General features: G+C 44.0%; 1 protein-coding gene across 3 annotated transcripts in view; it reads left to right on the plus strand.

Moving 5' to 3' along the window:
• Positions 1-20,620, plus strand: part of ASTN2 (astrotactin 2) — a gene marked incomplete at its 5' end in the record, with an annotated part of 924,983 nt that overhangs the window by 312,119 nt on the left and 592,244 nt on the right. For all 3 annotated transcript variants that reach the window (XM_082619566.1, XM_082619564.1, XM_082619565.1), the window contains one exon: positions 13,902-14,009. In XM_082619566.1, coding sequence (XP_082475692.1) covers positions 13,902-14,009 — 108 coding nt within the window. The remainder of the gene's footprint in view (positions 1-13,901; positions 14,010-20,620) is intronic.

Genomic DNA, 20,620 nt, shown 5'->3' on the forward strand with positions numbered 1-20,620 from the left:
TGAAAATACTCCCAGAAAGGCTGAGACTTCAAATTTGTCAGTGCCTGGTGGGCAAATTGGAAAGAAGACAAATAAAACAAGCTTTTAAAATTGCTTTTGGAACAGTAAGAACAAGAAGATGATTGTCCCATTGCATGAAACAACTGAAACCTTACAACCAGATGAAAGTATAAAACTAAATTCATTCTGAGTCTGTCAGATCTGTCACTTATATCAAGAAAACAATCTGAAAACTAGTAAAGGGAGAATAAAGATGTTTCGTAAGGAATGGAGTTCTAACACACAGAGGAGGTACTAAGTATTTACTTTGAAGTGTCTTCCTCAAGTTCAGTCTCTCGACCCAAGCAAATTACTTTTCCAGGGCTAAAATAATATGAAGATATGTTTTCAGAACCACAAAGTTACTTACACTCTTGGAGGAATAAAGGTAGGCAGAGAAGCCAAAAATCCAAAAATCTGAAATGCACAAATCTTATCCTGATTTCAAGTAAGTGGTGAAGCACTTTTGAAACATGATTTTGATCCTCAAGCACAATAAGATGAGTTGGCCAAATTTACATAGTGAGTGTGTGGGATCAGAAGTTGGGAGCGTTAGAAGCCATCTTGGGTTCACTGCAAATAAATCATGCCAGGTGAATTGCAGTTCTACTTTGGATATACTTGTTGCACAGGTAGATCAGGGAGATACCATGAAACAGGATATCTAAGTGTCAGCAAGATATTTGACAAAGCTTCTCATAGGTGTATTGCTTTTTACATGTGTTTATCTGAATATTCCATCTTCCCAATTAAGTGCCAATTCTGTGATGGCAGGGAATATTTCTGTTTACTGTCTACTGCATATCCGTTACCTGGTATATTATAGGCTCTCAACAGATATTTATTGAATGAACAACATTTTTTTGTTGGTTTTCAAAGGAGGAAATTGTAGAGTGCTTGATAGTATAGTCAATTTTATTCAATTATATGTTTCCAAAGAGTTTTCATTAAGGGACTGATGTCAATTTGAAGAGAGTTCTATAGCCATGAGCTATCAAGTTCTATTCTCCATCTAGTTCTCTTCAGCACTGATGTCCTTGCCTTAGGTAAGGGAAGGCCTGGCATGGAACTCTGGGAATAGCAAGGACCACAGTTAGACATCCCAATGCATTCCTTCTCTGTACTGGCTGTACGGCCTTGCCAAAGACAAATAATCTCTGCACACATCAGTTTCTTAATATTTGAAACAAAGATGCCAGCATCAACTTCATTATACTCTTAAACGTACTATGTGATTTTAAGTTACATAAACATCTAATCTATGACTTGACATGTTGTAGACACTCAGTAACCTTTCATTCCTTTTCGTACCTACTGTTCCTTTTCATATTTATCCAATTCACAGGGGACATATAGTCAGGGAATAATGAAAACATGAGATCACAAGATTAGGACCAAAAATATCCTGAGATACTAGAAGAAAGGGCTGAAATAGATACAACTTGGTAGTATAAAATGTTTTTTACTTTGGTTTTAGAAAAATCAATTTTATAAATACATGATGGAAAAGACCAGATTTATTTGCAGTGCATGTGAACAAAGAACTGAGGGCATATTGAACACAAGTCAGCTGCCGGTAAAGCGGAAGCAGTCCTGGATTGCATTATTATAAGTTTTGTGTTCAGAGAAAGGGAGGTGACAGTCCGTTTCTGCTCGGTGTAGGTCAGAACACACCTGGATTATCATGCCTAGTTCTGGACATCAAAACTCAAAAAGGAGTTGAGCCAATTGGACTATGTTGAAAAGAATCTGACAAAATGAATTTGAAATATGGGATGCACATCAAAATCACAAAGATTGGAAAGCAGTGATGCAATACCCAGTGTTACAGAGGAAATAGTGAAATAATCACTCCTATATACAACTGATCAGGATGAAATTGGTATAACCTTTCTGGAGGACATCTTGACAATATGGATCAAAAGCTTTAACTATGTCAATACCCTTTGACACAGCGATTCATCTTTTTACTCTCAAGAAAATTCTACACATGGATGCATAGGGATGTGCCGAAAGATTTATCTTTAGGAAGGTGTGATGCAATATTACAGTGAAAATTGGAAACAATATAAAATGTAAACAATAGAGAATTGATTTAAAATATACATCGATAGAGTGGAATATATTGCAGGCATTAAATGATATTGGAGTCAGTACTTAATGATATGGGATAATGTGTGTGACATAGTTTATTTAGCTTTGTCTTAATTCCACAAGCCATCTCAATTCATTAAGAAAAAAAAACAAAAACAGGAAGGTGAACAAGAAGAAGAAAATCTCAGTATTCAGAGAAAATCACTATTAACACTTTGGTGGTTTTAGGTATCTAAATATGTATAGATGATTATATTGATATACATATAAATCTAGATATAGATCTAAATGTGTGCATATGCACACACATTTGATATATGTAATTTATGTAATAGCAAAAGTGTGAAGAGTATAGTTGGATCCCAATATGTATTTCTGACATATAAGTGAATAAATCAATATATGCTTAGATATTTTTAACAAAACTCACAAGATGTACTCATGTAAAAAGACCATAAAATCTAGTTGTAAAAACGTGCATATAAAAGGTAAAAACCTAGAAGTAAGAAAGGTCAATTGGTAGTGATAGTATTTGACTTGGTTATTATTTTCTTCTTTGTGCTTTCTTATTTTTTTTCTAATTTTCTACAATAAATAGGCATTGACTCTGTAATCCAAAAAATCATAATTTTTGTAAAATGTGAGATATAAGGAATGGCTGAAGGTATTAGTAGGGATATTTTTCTTGGATGGAAAGATTATAAATGGGCACATGAGCAGTCTTCATACAGCTGAAAGGCCATTGTATGGGGTCATGGGACAGCCTGAGCCCATGATTCTAAAAGGTTGGACAGAATCTAGAGGAGAAATTATTTATTACAGAATCTAGAGGGGAACTTCATTCTTGGCCAGCCTCACGGACCCGAATCTGCTCTCTTATTCTCTTGTATATACCTTCTGGGCCTGACACTGTATTCTAGTCTTTGCCATTTATGAGCTTTGTGACCTGGAGTAAGTCATTTGTAGTGTCTTTCATTCAGTCTCCTTATCTTTCAAATGAGGATAACAATAGCTCATGCAATTACTGTGAGAGTCAAATGAATTACTATCTTTGGGAAGAAAGTAAAGCATTGTTAGGTAATACTGGGTTGGCCAAAAAGTTCGTTTGGGTTTTTCCATAACATCAACCTTTTTAGGCCAACTCGGTATTTACTAGATGTTAATGCTTTTTTTTTTTTCAGTCATACAGTATGTTATTAACAGGACAGACTTAGGATGTGGGTCTCTGGACACCCAGTTCATCTTCCCATTGCTCAGGGCTGCCATATGGGGACAGGTTGGAAGGAGTGTGGATGTTTTTGTAGGACTAGACAAAGGGGAATGTTGTGGTTGCTACTACTTCATAGTATACCACCCCAAACTCAGTGCCTTAAAACAACAGTCTTATTATGCTCATGGATTCTAGAGTCAGGAATTCATAAACAAGAAAGGGAAGATAGACTGTGTCAGCTTTACAATGACTGAGACTCAGCTGGAAATACTCAAACACCTGTGGGTGACTCAGATGTCTGGAGGCTAGAATCAACTAGAAGCTTCTTCTCTCACATTTTTGCCACCTGGACTGAGATATCTTTTTTTTTTTTAACCATCTTTATTGGAGTATAATTGCTTTACAATGTTGTGTTAGTTGCTGCTGTATAACAAAGTGAATCAGCTATATGCACACATATATCCCCATATCCCCTCCCTCTTGCATCTCCCTCCCACTCTCCCTATCCCACCCCTCTAGGTGGTCACAAAGCACCGAGGTGATCTCCCTGTGCTATGCGGCTGCTTCCCACTAGCTATCTATTTTACATTTGGTAATGTATATATGTCCATGCCACTCTCTCACTTCGTCCCAGCTTACCCTTCCCCCTCCCCACTGGACTGAGATATCTTGAAAGCTGGGCTCAGCTGTGACTGTTGACTGGACCACTTACACTTGGCCTCTCCTTGTGGCTAAGACTTCTCACAGTGAGGGGCAGGTTTCCAAAAATGGAGTAAGTGTCTAGAGAATCAGCATGTCAAGAGAGCCAAGCAGATGCTGCATCGCCTTTTATGACCCAGCCCAAAGGTTATGCAGAGTCATGCCTCTTTATTAAAAACGCATGCCTAAGGCAGCCCAGATTCAAGGTGAGAGAAATTAGCCTTCACCTTTGACAGGGGAGTGGCAAAAGTCACATTGCAGAAGAGAATGTGGGATGGGAGATTTTGTTATGGCTATCTTTGGAAAATCCAGCCTCCCACAGGAAGCAATGGGATATTCCAGAAGATAAAGCTTTACTGTCATGAGATACTGAGTTAAGCTTGATCGGAGGGCTTCCCCTCCACAGGCAAGCAGTTCTTTGAGCCAAAATCTGGGGATAAATTGAGATTTGTCCTTTCTTGGATAGTAGAATGATTACCTCTGGGATGGCCATATTACACTAAAGGTCAAGTGAGGAATAGCTTAAGCTGGAGCAATAAAGACAATCCATTTAAAAAAAATAAACATAACTTTTATTAAATATGTTTTTTATAGTAACCAAGCATTAGATATTCATTGGAGGAAAATTATAAAATGCAGATGAAGAACAATAAGAAAAAATTTTTAAATACTCCAAATTTTACTACCCAGGGAATAACCACTAGAGCATCTTCATATATTTCTTTCAATATCTTTTTGTGCATGTGCGTGTGTGCATATAAGTATATATATATATGCATACATTTACATACTTTATGCGTGTGTGTATTTTTAAAACAATAGGATCGTTTTGCACTTACCGTTTTGCAATATGCTTTTTTAAGCTTGGTTCATAACCCTAGATCATGAATATCTCAGAATGACTTCTACTTTCCTCTTCTTTATTTTTTAAATTAAAATATATTTAATTTTATTACACGTACTCAGTGGAATTCACACCAAATATCAGCAAATATGTATAAATTTACACAAGTGAAATCCCTCTTTGTATTCTTCTCTGTTTACTTTTCCATTCAACAATATATCATGGGGAGGTTTGCATGTCAATAAATAGAGATTTATGTCACTGTATTTAATGATATCATAAAAGTCTGTATTAGAGATATGCTACCATTTTTTTAAGCAGTCCCCTATACATGGGCCTCTAGGTCATATTTTTTTCCCTGAAATTATAAACAATCATGTTTAATTATATTTTACCATAAAGATATTTTTTAACCATAAAGATCAATTTTTAAAAATTCAACATAGGGCCTCCCTGGTGGCGCAGTGGTTGAGAGTCCGCCTGCCGATGCAGGGGATACGGGTTCGTGCCCCGGTCTGGGAGGATCCCATATGCCGCGGAGCGGCTGGGCCCGTGAGCCATGGCCGCTGGGCCTGCGCATCCGGAGCCTGTGCTCCACAACGGGAGAGGCCACAACAGTGAGAGGCCCGCATACCGCAAAAAGAAAAAAAAAAAATTCAACATAAATCCCAAGAATGCTGCAGGATCTTCTTCTCTGGCGATCAGATAAACCTGGGTTTGAATCCAGGTCCTACCACTTCCTGACTTTGTGACTATGGACAAGGAGGGCTATGTCTCCCAGACACTGTTTCCATGTTGGAGGAATAGGAATATGTGTAGTCACCTCTGGGTGAAGTGCCTGGCCCTGTGCCTGGCCTATAGTGGTACCTGATGACAGGTAGCAGTTGTGGTCAGAGCATCTCCAAATGGTGGATGTGTGTGAACATCTGTGGTTTAGCCCTAGAGCTCAGAGCAATTGTGAGCTGTGTGGTTTAGGGTGTGGGAAGTTTAGCCACTTTTGTCCTCTTCCCTTGACTGGTACCATTTGTATTCCCTGGACAGTTGGGGGTCAGATGGGTTTTGCATTCCCAAGCTACATATTTCTCTATCTGGCACAGTTCTGGGCAATCTAAAAATGCAGTATTGCTGTCACCAGCTCGAGGAAGACACAGAGTCTGAATAATTTAACATGTCACCACCATCCATCATGATACCAAGAGCACGAGAGATGGAGTGTGGAGGAGTGGGTCATCTGGGGGCTGCAGAGCAGGTCTGTGGACAGGGCAGCCCAGTAAGAGAAAGTACATTGGCAGTGAGTTAATTCTCAGGCCCAAGATAGACTATACATCCTAACAATTGCTCCGGCTTTTTCCATAATATGGCTTTCAAGTTGTTCGGATGCCCTGATTTGCCTCAGAGCAAACCTGGGGTCAGGTCTCTCCTTGCCACAAAATATCTGTGTCATCTTGGGGGAGTCTCTATAAACTTCTGAATGTCTCCGTTTACTTATCAGCAAAATTGAGATAATTCCCATGTAGAGGGCTCAGCATCATGCCTGGAATATTTTAACTGCTTCCTCACCAGGAAGGAAACTCCAGAACAAACGTCAGGAAGTTTTGTCTGTTTTATTCACTGCTTTATCTTCCCTCAGTGCCCAGAAACAATGTGTTTTTTTTTTTTTTCCGTACGCGGGCCTCTCACTGTTGTGGCCTCTCCCATTGCGGAGCACAGGCTCCGGATGCGCAGGCTCAGCGGCCATGGCTCACGGGCCCAGCCGCTCCGCGGCATATGGGATCCTCCCAGACCGGGGCACGAACCCGTATCCCCTGCATCGGCAGGCGGACTCTCAACCACTGCGCCACCAGGGAGGCCCAGAAACAATGTTTTGATACAGAGTGGACACTTGGTCAATAATCGTTGAATGAATGAATGAAAAAATGAGTGTTGTGGTTATTTGAGGTGACTACTGGGTCCGGGACAGACTGGTCACCCTCTGTGACCTCAAACACTGGGTCAGGGTGCCTTGAGCCTGGACGCTTTCAACAGGGCTCTGTGATGTCTCCACTTTGCTCTCACAGTTCCCCATTATACAGTTTTATCATGAGTCTTGCGATGCTGCAAAGCAAACAGAGGGTTTCTCTCTCTTTTTTTAAAACATTTTATTTATTGAGGCAAAATTCACATAACATAAAATTAACGATTATCTATTTAAAAGTGTGTAAATTCATTGCCATTTAATACATTCACAAGGTGTGCAACCATCACCTCTGCTTAGTTCCCAGACATTTCCAGTACATCAAGAGGAAACCCCATAACTCATTAGCAATCACTCCCTATTCTTCTCTTCCCTCTGCACAGCCCTGGCAATCACTATTTCTTACTTATTTCAGATGTTTTCTATAAATAGAACCATATAACATATGACTTTTTATGTCTGGCTTCTTTCACTTAGCAAAATGTTTTGCTCAGATCCAAAGTGCTGTTTGCAAGGTCCATCCGTGTTGTAACATGTGTCCAGCATTCGTTTTTGTGGCCGGATAATATTCCATTGTATGAATAGACCCCATTTTGTTTATCTGTTCATCAGCTGATGGACATGTGGGTTTCCGCTTTTGGCTATTGTAAATAGTGCTGCTATGAATATTCATGTACCAGTATTTATTTGAATACCCTCTCCAATTCTTTTGGATATGCCTAGGGGCAGAATTCCTGGGTCATGGGTAATTTTATGTTTAACTTCTTGAGGAACCAACTGTCAAATTGTTTTCCACACTTTCTGCACCATTTTGCATTCCCACCAGCAATGTGTGAGTGTTCCAGTTTCTCTATATCCTTTCCACCACCTGTTATTTTCTTATTATTTTGATTGTGGCCAACCTAGTGGCTAAGAAGTGGTATCTATCTCATTGTGGCTTTGATTTGCATTGCCCTAATGACTAAGGGTTGTTTTTTTTTTTTTTTTTTTTTTTTTGCGGTACGCGGGCCTCTCACCGTTGTGGCCTCTCCCGTTGTGGAGCACAGGCTCCGGACGCGCAGGCTCGGCGGCCATGGCTCACGGACCCAGCTGCTCCGCGGCATGTGGGATCTTCCCGGACCGGGGCACGAACCTGCGTCCCCTGCATCGGCAGGCGGACTCTCAACCACTGCGCCACCAGGGAAGCCCTAAGGGGGGGGTTTGAATCAGACAAAATCCAGGTTCAAACTGGGGGGCTCCGTGACTTATAATTTGTGTGATCTTAGATAAGCAGTACTGAGGTTCTGCAGGTTGGTTTGCCCCTCAGTAAAACTGGGATGATTTTTACCTCTCAGACCCCATGTGAAGTGTGGATGGGATATTGTGTATAAGGTGTCCAGAGCGGTGCTTATCCCACTATGGTATGTGCTTTGCCCGTCTTCTTCGTGCTCCATCCCAGACCACTCAGGACCAGAAGGAACAGAGGCCTATGGAACAAGGGCCAAGGAGCTGCTGCTTCCTCTCCTTTCCTCTTGCCAGCCTCTGCCATTCTCACTTTCTCTCGGCCCCTAAATAGAAATACTTGAGTGGCCCTGTATAATTAATGGCTGTACTTTAGTTCACTGTATCACCAATTTCATATTAAAATGCTAGTAGAGGGGGCCCTTTTCCATTTGTCTGAATCATCTCCAAGTCAGTCTGTAATTGGCCTGTGGCCCCTGCAGATTCTATGGACACTCAGAGGCTGTTCGCCTTGGGTGGCTGTCACCTCCCTACAATGTCACAGAAGGCAGGGAGTCGCCACTCCCACTCAGTGGCATTTCCATTTCTTCTCCTAAACTCAGACAAGCACTGAATGAACGAGGAGTGTGCCCTCACTCTCACTTCTCTGATCTTTGTGCTGTTTACATACACCGTATCATTTTCCTCATAGTGACCGTGTGAGCTGAGAGTTACTGTCCTCTTTTCAAAGGTGAATTCAGACAGTTTGGGGGCCTTGCCCAAGCCCACACACCTAATAAGTGGGACCATGGTTAGAACGCATATCTGACTCCAGTACCCTAATTTCTTGTACAGAAGTGCATGACCTTTCATGACTCATGGATTAGACCAATCTAAAAACCTACTAGCCTTTAAGTGCCTGAGGGCAGAGACAATGGCTATTGTCTTTTTTTTTTTTTTTTTTGCGGTATGCGGGCCTCACTGCCATGGCGTCTCCCGTTGCGGAGCACAGGCTCCTGATGCGCAGGCTCAGCGGCCATGGCTCACGGGCCCAGCCGCTCCGCGGCACGTGGGATCCTCCCGGACCGGGGCACGAACCCGTGTCCCCTGCATCGCTAGGCAGACTCTCAACCACTGCTCCACCAGGGAAGCCCGGCTATTGTCTTTTAATGGAATCTGAACTACACCATTTTTCATCCAAATCACATTTAAAAAATTCAGCACCTTAGTGGGGCCCATGGCTTATACATCTCTCCAGATTCTGGTCCTTAATTATACTCAGGAAATGTGTCATATAAGTGCCTTCAGAACTGTGCTCTCTGGTATGATAGGCAATTGAAATGTGCCTAGTCTGTGCTGAGATGTGCTGTGAGCATAAAATATACACTGGATTTTGAAAACTTGTGAAAAATATATTAAATATTTCAGTAAAAATAATTTTATGTTAATTACAAGTTAAGAGGATAATAGTTTGAATATATTGGTTGAATCCAATATATTCTGAAAATTAATTTTATCTGTTTACTTTTTACCTTTTTAATGTGGCTAGTAACATTTAAAATTGCATCTGTGGCTTGCATTATATTTTGGGTTGATGTAGAGGCAGCCTCTCTGAGCCTCAGTTTCAACTCTGAACATGGTACCTTGGGACTTACAGGAGGGACGTGAGGGCCAGAGTTGTGGGAATGGAGGGGGGACCTGGAGAAGCCAGGGACTTGGTCTTGGGGTATGGGAACATGTGGAATGCTGGAGGCATCACTAGGATCTAGCTGAGTGTGATGAGAGTTTCCTATCTATAGTAGAATTGCTGAGGTTCCAGGGAGGAGCGGTGAAGAGTGGAAAAGGTGCCCTGGTGCTGGGGACAAGTGACAGACCTGCTGATCCTCAGAGGTCAAGATCATCAAGCTTTTGCTACCGCTGTACCTCTGCTCGCTCTATCTCTCTCTCTGTCTCTCTCTCTCTCTCTCACACACACACACACACATACGCATGCACACACACTTTCCCAGGTTTTCGTAGCCATGACGCAGGCTTTGCAGGCAGACCTGATTTCAATCCCAGCTCCCTCAGCACGTCTCTTCAGCTCTCTCTGAGGCTCGGCTTATTCATCTGTAAAGCAAGGTTCACAATGCCTTCCTTACAAGGATGGCTGTTCCAGGGAGAAGCGGTGAAAAGTGGAAAATGTGCCCTGGTTCTGGGGGCAAGTCACGGACCTGCTGATCCTCAGAAGCCAAGATCATCAAGCTTTTGCTACCGCTCTACCTCCGCTCTCTCTCTCTCTCTCTCTCACACACACACACACACACACGCACGTACGCACGCACGCACGCACACACACTTTCCCAGGTTTTCGTAGCCATGAGGCAGGTTTTGCAGGCAGACCTGATTTCAATCCCAGCTCCCTCACTCAGCACCTCTCATCACCTCTCTCTGAGGCACAGCTTATTCATCTGTGAAACAAGGTTCACAATGCCTTCCTTACAAGGACGGCTGTGGGCATTAAATGAAGTCTTTACTCATATTTTATTGTACATCAGCCTCGGGACTAAGGGAATCGAGTGCAGCCACTGTCTGAATTTGAACTGGGTTTATAGCTTATGAGCTGTGTGACCCCGGGGAGGTTACTGACTTTCCTTGTGCCTTCATTTCCTCATCCGTTCAAAGGGGAAGGAAAGTATTAACCTGCTTCTTAGGGTTACTGTGAGGATTAAACAAGGCAATGCAAGTAAAGGGTTTAGAATCGTGCCTGGCAGAGGGACAGTGCTATGGAAGGCTTAGCTTTTCTTATTATATCCGAATTGCCTGGTGACTTTTCCATCCCCCACTCCCCCTCACCCGCTGCCACAGCTAGACTGTCCCAGTAGGGAAAGACTCCTGTCTGAATTCTGTCTTCCACGTTCACCATAATAGGCCATTTGTTTGGGAAAGGAAGGAAGATGAGAAAGAGGAGGAGAGGGAGGAAGGAAGGGAGGGTTTAGCTGGAATGTTTAAAAGTACTGCAGTAGCAGTAAAGGGCATGGAGTAGACTCCTGACAGGCAGATCCCTGCCTTTTCCTCTGCTGCCCAAACACAGCAGGAAGTATGACAGATGCTTCCTGTACTTAAGGCAGCTGTTTCATCACATGCCTTCATTTTCCCCTTGGCCAAAAATTATGTGTAGGTGAATGAAAGTCCCTCCCTCGCTCCCTCCCTTCCTTCTTTCCTTCCTTCCTTCCTTCCTTCTTCTGTAACAGTAAAATATTTTAATGGAAATGTTAAAAGCCTACGGGTCTCTAAGACCTCTGCTCTTCCACTGCTTCCAGAATCTCCACGGGGCGTCTGCCAACTCCATTTCAAAGGAGAGCCTTTAAATGGGGAATTGCATCCGGTAGAATCTGGAGTCTCCTGCTGTCTCCAGGTCCTGCTTTTAGTTGCTGGGGATTGGGGAGATGAGCACTAAGGGACAGGGACAGGTAGTGGCTGAAGACACATTTGGGGACAGTGATTAGGTATTGTTGTCCCTTGTCCTCTCCCGTTCATTACAACATACTGTCTCCAGGAAGGAGGAGGCCAAGTATTCATTTTTTTCCATTTTACAGAGCATTAAACTGAGAAACAGTGTCATAACGGTTAAAAATTTGAGCTTGGCCGTCGGACACCTTTGGGTACCAAGTCTGACTTCACTCATTGTTCACAGATCACCTTCCTTTCTGAACATTGGTTGCTTCATCTGTAAAGTTGGCATCATGATACCTCCCTCCCATGAGGACTATGAGTTTGGAATGAGATGATGTATGCAAAGCTCATAACACAGCACTTGACACCTTGATGCTTAAAGGACAATCTTCTTTCCCCAAGGTTCCCTCTTGAGTTGTTTGCAGGGAAAGCAGTTTACATACTGGAGAGCCCAGATCTGGAGCTGGACAGTGTAGCCCTGAGTCATAACTCTCCTACTCATCAGTTGTGTGACTTTTGGCAAGTAACTTTGCCTATGTGTGTCTTTATATTATTGTCTTGTATGTTAATTATGCTTTCCTTATGAGTATGTCACAATGAGGATTGTATGTAATAATGTATAGACATCTTCTAGATACATAGTAGCTTGCTACATGTGTTGCTGGAATGAATGAATGTGTAATAACTGTTACAGAAAGCATGTCTAAGAGTGGGATTTTTGTGGACTGAACGTCATTTCAAATGCCCACCAGAGGAAGTGACAAAGTAAATCCTTTCACAAATTGAACAACATTTTCCTCTATATTTTTCTTTTCTTCAGGTGGAAATTTTGGAATAGGTAATAGGTTTGCACAGTGCCTGATCCAAAAGATACAAAACATTTACAGGGAGAAGTAGTCTTCCTCCAGCGCCATCCTTCAGCCACTTATGTCTCCACCCAGGACAACCATCTTTACCAGGTCCTTGAGCCTCCTCCCAGATGTAGTCTGTTGATGTAGGTGTCTGAAGCTCCATTCACTAAACAGTCTCCTAAACCAAACTCCCTCTTGTTTCCCACCCCAACATGCTCTGAGGCTCTCCCATCACCATTTCCTCTCTAGGGTAAAGAGTTCAGCAGTCCTTTAAGCCCTCTCTTTCCACATCCTGGACTAAAAAGAAATAAATAAATAGAGCACAGAGAAAATAAAAATTACCCATATTTCTCCCTGAAGAATTAACCGTTATTAGTAATTTGGTATTTCTTCCTAGCCTTTTTTCCTTTATCGGTTTTGTAATCAACCATTCCTAGCATATGAATGCATCGCCTTTTTCCCCCTCCACGTTCCTCTGAGTTTCTCTCTGAAGCATCCCTTGCACTCATCTCTTCCTCTCCATCCTCACCAGCCCTGGCCTCACCTAGACCCCCATCTCCTCTTGCCTGGTGATCCCTGAGACTCCTGGCTGTGCTCCCTCCCTGGCACCCATTCTGAGGTCTGTTGGCCACCATCATGTCCCTCCTGGCATGCACAGCTGCTGAACTGATTCTCTTGCTTCAGAACCTTCCGTGACATCCAAAATTAAGCCCCCAGTCCTCATTGTGGCACTCGGGGACTTCCCCTGGGTGGCTCCAACAGATCCTTCCCAGTTAGCACTCTGCTCTGGTGCCTCTTCCTGCACGCACTCCCCCTTCCCAGGGATGCTCCAGTTCTTACCTCTCCTCCCAACTCCATTTTCTACCACTGAAGCCCCCCATCCATCCTTCCAGCCCTGACCTAAAATCTACCTTCCTCCATAAAGCCTTCCCGGGTCCTCCGTGTTGGGATGGATTGCTCTCTCCCATATTCCCCATGTCTCATTGTGTGGGAAACATGGCCATGATTAAAGGTTCCTTAGGATCCCATTTGTCCCCATGACTAGCTTATGATCCCCTGGCTGGCAAGGACCGGGTGGTATCTATCTTTGCTTGTCCTGTGTCTGGCTCTGGGCCTGGCATAGAGGAAGCACTTGACTGAAACGTGTGTGTGAAATTAAGTCACCTGGAATGTTTTCTCAGAGATAGGTTCATCATTCTAAGCAACAATATACCTAACAATGATCTGGTACCCACCCTGGACCAGGTATTTAAGTATCATATCTCCTTTAATCTTCAAAGCAACCCCACAAGGTTAATAGCTTTTCCCCTATTTTAGAAAGAAAGAACCCAGGACTCAGAAAGGTGAGGCACCTCCTCAAGGTCACACAGCCCCAAGGCTGCCAAGCCATGGTTAGAACCCAGGTCCGAGCCATGGCAGAGCCTGAACGCCTTCTATAAATCATGCCGACTCCTGGGTCACTTGGGATTTACAGAAAGGAGTCTGGGGATGGGGTTGCTGATCTTTGGGTTGGATGAGAGATTTAACAAGCTTCTGGAGGCCTGTGATGACTGATGGCTTGTGATTTTTGCACAGGGGGAATCAGCTTTGGGAGAACCAAGGGGACGTCGGGTTCAGAGGCAGACGATGAAACGCAGTTGACATTCTACACGGAGCAGTACCGAAGCCGTCGCCGCAGCAAAGGTAACAGAGTCCTTGAGAAGGTTCCAGAACCAGGGTTTGGAGGAAAATCTGGGAAGCAGCTTTTGTGCTTCACGACAAACCCTAAATCTTCTTCAGCCTGGTCCCTATCTAGTTAACACTGAACTTGGCGTCTGATACCCTGAATACCCAGTCTCTATTTGCTTTCTGTCTTACCCCATTCCTCAGCGAATTTAAGTTTATGCAGTTTTTTAAAAATCCATCACAATAGAGAATCGGATTGAAAGGAAAATCGGAGTAAGGAAAATAATTCAAATTCAGCTTAGATGTATTCACGGTAATCCGTGCCATGCTGTGTTGTGTAGTTCTTAGAAGGAGCTGACAGCTTAACTCAGAGATTCTTAGCAACCAAAGTGCGAAAGGAAACATACAGCAGTAAAATGCACAGGGTCTGCAGGATAAAACTAGCAATTGATCAGGAAATTCTATTTACCTGACACAGAGACCAGACAGAGAGTTCTCCAGTTGGTTCCAATAAACAGCACTCTGGGAGGGCTTCCTGGAAGTCGAAGCTGGACAATGACCTGGGCCCAGACTTGGCTCTGTCACTGTTCATCCACAGAACAGAAGCAGTAATCCTAACATTCCCATGTTTAAGATGGGGTAGCAATACCTCCCTCTCAGGGTAATGGTGGGGACTGATGGAAACATGAGCGTCTCCTGTTTTTTTTTTGTTTGTTTGTTTGTTTATTAGTTTTTTTAAATTAATTTATTTTTTAAAAATTTGTATTGGGGTATAATTGATTTACAGTGTTGTGTTAGTTTCACGTGTACAGCAAAGTGAATCTGTTATACAAATACATATATCCACTCTTGTTTAGATTTTTTCCCATATAGACCATTACAGAGTATTGAGTAGAGTTCCCTGTGCTATACAATAGATAACTAATAAGGGCCTACTGTAGAGCATCTCCTGTTTAACTACAACTCCCGGCAACAACTTTTCCCTTTCTCCACGGCCACCATCCTAATGCCTGTCCTCTGCATCCATTGCTTAAAAACTGTTACAATCACCTTCTCAACATTCTCACCTACTGTTTCCAACCCATTTTCAACCCTGCAGCCAGAGTGATCATTTTAATAATGGAGATAGGGATCGTGTTGCTTCTTCTCTGCTTAGAAGCTTTAATCCGTCCTTTTGCATTTGGGAGAGAATGTGAAGTTCTTGCCACACCTAGGGTCCCCTCAGTGGTCTGGCCCTGCACATCTCTCCAGGGCTCCGTCTGCGCTGCTCCCCAGCTCTCTTCTCCAGCACTTCCCCATCTGTCCCACCAGAAACTTCACAAACATTCTCTCCCAGAACACTTCCCCCGCCCTCTCCGACTCACTTCTCCTCACTCTGACATCTCCATTTAAATGGCATGTCTTAGCTGAGCCATCCTACGTCTGATTTCCTTGTTTCATTCTACACCAGCTCCTGTGCCATTCCCTCTGCAGACTTCACCCCTGGAATTTTACATTTACCGATACGTTCTCTGGGCAATGTTTGTACCCTCCACTGAACTGGAAGTTCACGAGAATAGGTACATCCATTGTCCCTTGTATCCAGCTTTCCATCCCTGCCCCAAACACAGGGATGGGTCCATATTTTTGGTTCAACTATAGGTTCATATATTGTAACAAATGAAGGATTAACAAATGAATGAAATCAATTCCTAGCCCAGTGTCTGGATTATTACGAGTGCTCAGGGCGAATGGTGGTTTTCCATCTGGCCCCTCTTGTTTTCTCTTACTCCATTCCCAGGTACTGGAAAAAGAAAAAAAAAAAAAAAAAGGTCTCCTCTCTTTTCCCCTTCTCTTTTCCGCTCCTGGTGAGTAGAACTAAGGCCTCAGGCCTGCCTGTTCTTCCACCTCAAGCCACCAGGGAAGGATGTGCCTGGTAGTTGGAGGAGAGCCTGAGTACTGATGTCAAAAGCCAGTTCTGCCTGGGTTCTTCAAGCATGGTTGGAGCAAGTGCAACCTGAAGGGATGTAACAAGTCTGGGAGGTTCTCTGGCAGAGGAGGATGCACCCAAGCCTGATGGTAGAGAGAGGACATGAAGTGGGAGGAGAAAAGAGACACCTCACAGGTGTTTCCTCCCTAGGTCTCTCTCTTTAGCCTGTCCCATGAGAGAAATAGAAGCGGCATTGGATTCAGCCAGTCCTGGCTGTGAATTCTGACTTCACCTCATCTGCTTTGTGTGGCCATGGATGGGCTTTTCACCTCTGGGTACTTCTCTCTGTATAAAGTCGAGCTATTGATAACTACCTCGCAGAGCTAGCAAGTCTAGAGATGGAAGGTTATGGGACTCCCCCAAAGGTGCTCAGAAAGTTTTGTTCTTTCCCCCTGAAACTCCCCTTCCCTTGAAAACAGTCTGCACCCCACAGTAAATCAGCTAAAATCCCAATTTTGGCAATAGAGTCTACTGGAAAAGAGATTTATGATATAGTCTGAAAATCAACCCTTTCTCCCCTGAGCCTCAGGTTCTTTGTCAGGGAAATGGGACTGTTATTCCAAGGTGTCTGCTATGGCCAGGTAGAACCCCATCCCAAAGCAAAGAACTGTAGTCATCAATACGGTGAGTGGGTGGAGAGGAAGAAAGACAAAGAGACTGAGAAACAGAGACTGAGAGACATGTGCATCTGGTGGGATTTCCCTAATCAGAAATCAGCAAACTTTCTCTGTAAATGGTTAATTAGTAAACATTTTCAGCTTTGCAGACCTTACAGTCACGATTGGAACTACTCAACTCTGCCATCTTACCTTGAAAGCTGACATGGACAACACATAAAGGAATGAACATAATGCGTCCTCATCAAACTTTATTTCCAAAAGCAGATGCTGGTCCAGGTTGCACCGGTGGTTCACAGTTTGATGACCCCTACCCTAAACCATCCATATCATACAGGTCACCTGTAGGACGGATCCAGGAAGCAGGAGCGAAATCTCACAATGCTTTGTGGAATGAATCTGATCTCAGGGCACACATGGTCTTGCTGCTGAAAGGAGTTTTTTGTGAAGCAAAGAGTTTTATGTTTGCTCAAGTGAATACCCGTCTACTCCGTCATTTGTTTGGGGTGTGCCAATTCTGATGGTATTTGACAGAACTAACTGTTGAGGTAGCTGGATGTGGTAGGTTCCCACTTGGCAGAATTCCACCTTTATTAACTAGAGATGACACCGCACACAACAGAAGACTCTGGACTCATAGTCCGGAGATGTGGAGTGAAGTCTGTAGTCCCAGCACCAACACACTCAGAGACCCTTGGCTAGCGTGTGCCCTCTTGGGGCCTCAGTTTTCCTATCTGTGAAACAAGGATATTTACATGTCATGTCATCAAGTCTGAAGCTCATTTTAATCTAACCTACATTTAGGGAATGATGCTGGGCAGAGTGGGACGCAGGGCCCGGGCCCCCCAGCCTCAAATCAAGGTGGTTATAACCTCCTTGCAGGGGAAATGCGGCTCACACAGAGAAGCAGTGCTCATCAGGATAAGCTCATGTATAACTGAAGGTCCAGATGAGAACTGCAGATGGCGTGTCCAGCCACAGGCACAGGGCTGAGCAGGAGACACAGCAGTACAGCTGCTGCTGATCCCAGCAGTACAAGCACCCAGCATCAACCTCCCAGCCCAGCTCTGCGCGGGTGGCTGCGTGGCCTTGGGCAAGTCTCTCTCGCTCTCTGGACCTCTGCTGGTTGCTCAGCCAGCTCTAGAAACTCAGGTTATCTGATTCCCAATCCCATGCACTTTCCTCTAATCTTTGCTGATGAGTTCCCCAGCAAAGAGAACCAGGGCATGAATGCCCCCTGCTTTTGCTTATTTTTTTTGTTTTAGTTTCTTGTTTTAATGTCATAGTTCTTAAGCTGAGATTTTCTGTAGTAATAAGAACTCTTGAATGTAAGCAAAACTTTGTATGAATGTGTGAATTTTTTTTTCTCCCCCGCCAACACACACACACACACGTGCGCGTGCACGCACGCGCACACGCACAGTTTAATCATGTTTTAGAGGCAGTGGACAGGTGAGGGAAAGTTCAAGCCATATCTGCAGAAAAGGAGGCCTTTTGGGATTGAGGGAAGGAGACTGTTCTGAAATTTAATCCGAGAATGCCTGGATGGAGCAGACACTCCAGGAAATGGGGATGGAGTGGGGCGAAAGCTGAACGTCAACGGAACAGTACCTGCCATGTATGAGGGCAGAGGTACAAGGTGTTCTGAGGGTGGGGATGGGAGAGATCCCAGAAGATAGGTAGAGCCCAAGGCTGTAGCTTCGGGAATAATGGCAGATGGGCTGGGGAAATAAGCAGGAGCCATGCCTTGACCACTGGGGCACCCATCCCATTCTTTTTTTTTTTTTTAGGAAGGATTCTTTTTTTTTTTAATTAATTAATTTATTTATTTATTTTTGGCTGTGTTGGGTCTTCATTTCTGTGCGAGGGCTTTCTCTAGTTGCGGCGAGCGGGGGCCACTCTTCATTGCGGTGCGTGGGCCTCTCACTATCGTGGCCTCTTGTTGCGGAGCACGGCCTCCAGACGCACAGGCTCAGTAGTTGTGGCTCACGGGCCCAGTTGCTCTGCGGCATGTGGGATCTTTCCAGACCAGGGCTCGAACCCGTGTCCCCTGCATTGGCAGGCAGATTCTCAACCACTGCGCCACCAGGGAAGCCCCCCATCCCATTCTTTATCCAACATTTCTCATCAAGCCACAGCATTTCTTTCAGCCCTAAAGATCATCCATCCAGTTGTCCATTTTATGCGCCCACAAAAAAACAAGGCTCAGAGAAGGGAAGCATTTTTCCCAAGGTTAAAGTGTCATCTCTTCAAATGACAAAGCAAATGGGGCAAAAGGTTAACAATAGGTGAATCTGGGCAAAGGATGCATGGCTCTTCTCTGTACTCTTCTTATCCTTACAGCTTTTCCATAAATTTGAGATTATTTCCAGACTAAAACAGTAGGTAAACAGTAGTCCTTCTAGGTTGATTACAGGTTTCGAAATCAGCACCCAGGGGTTCAAATCCTTGCTCTGCTGTTTCCTAGCTGCATGACTTAGGGCAAGGCACTTTCCTTCTCTGAGCCTCAGTTTCCCCTGGATAAAGAAAGATAAGCCTAGTGTTAGTCCTTGTACTCTTCCTTAGGCTTGTTGCAGGGATTAAAGGAGGGAATGTATGCAAAGGACATGCTTAGTGGAGCGCGCCTGCCATGTGATCAATGTTCACTAAATGGTAACCAGTTAAGTACAGCAAATCAGTGTCTGGGCCAGGCATGACTCCATGGCCTTTTTCCAATGTGCTGGTCTGCAAATTGGTCTTGCTTCTAGGGGGAAAAAAAATGGCATTTTAGGTAAGAACGTAAACTTGGTGGGCCCGTCCTCTTGGGGACATTGTGATATGGTTTTCATCTTTACCATCTTGTCCCTTGCTGAGGTCAGCCTCTTTCACAGGAATTCTTATAGAATTCCAAATAATACCATAGGAAGGGATTATTTTACCTCTGTTTTACAACTAAGGAAACTGGGACTTAGGTCACTTACCTGAGACTACCATGAGGTAAGGGGAGCTGAGATTTGGACTTAAGCTCTTTGGTTTCAAAATCTGGTCAGACCATTATATGACTGAGATAATATACGTGCAGTGCATACCACAGTACCTGCATAAGATATATACTAAAGAGACAGGAGGGAGGTACCCGTGTCTTGCTGGTACAAAAGCCTGATCAGATCCCCGAGAATATCCTGGTGCAAACTCTGTAACCCTTCAGAGAGCATCAGCCCTGGAGGAGCTAGAACTGGGAACAGGGATGGTCAGAACTAGCTCAGACACTGAGAAGTTAGTTCAGTGTAGAGGGGAAAAGGCAGCATCCATATGGACCAACCCTCCCAGGGTCCTGGTATTTGGTCAGGGAGGAAAACATAAGACAAAGAGGTCTTCCAGTGCTGTGCTGGTGCCATCTCATACCAGTTGTGAGAGCCAGTTTTGTTCATCGTTTCCAACTCCGCTGTGAGTGATGTCACAACAGTAGCCTATAAGCAACCATGCTAGAAGTATTTACACCGTGCAAATTGGCAGACAATGCAATGGAAGCTTCCCTTTCCTCCTCAGAGCCCACTGTTAAATATTTACTAGCACACCACTGAGAAGAACAGTCAGGAAGAAGTAAGAATTAAGCTACAACCCAGAGTGCAAGGGCTTTTTTCTAGAAATAGAACAATCCAGAATCTTTCCCAGAGGACAATGCGCTGGGCCTGGGACAAAGCAAACTACTAAGTCTAAGGCTTTGGACAGAGGATCTCTTTTCAGAAACAGAAGACAAGGTCAGCTGGGGAGGCTGGATATTTAGGGCCTGCGTAGGAGGTTGGAAACTCTGGTGTTACCCGCTTGAAGGAGCGATGAGTCATAGAATCTGGGTCAGGTCAGAGCCAGCAGTGGCTCAGGTGTCCTCAGCTGTGTGGTAAGAGGGGCTGTCAGAGGCTAGCCAGTTCTATGACCTCACCGAACCTCAGAATCACTTGGAAAACTTAAAACAAACAAACAAACAAAAAACCAACCCAATTCCAAATACTTATCTCAGACCCATTATATGGCAGTGTCTGGCCAAGGGGTCTGGTATAAAATTC

The sequence above is a fragment of the Mesoplodon mirus genome, assembly GCF_964341445.2.
Source record: "Mesoplodon mirus genome assembly, chromosome: 1".
NCBI lineage: Eukaryota > Metazoa > Chordata > Mammalia > Artiodactyla > Ziphiidae > Mesoplodon > Mesoplodon mirus.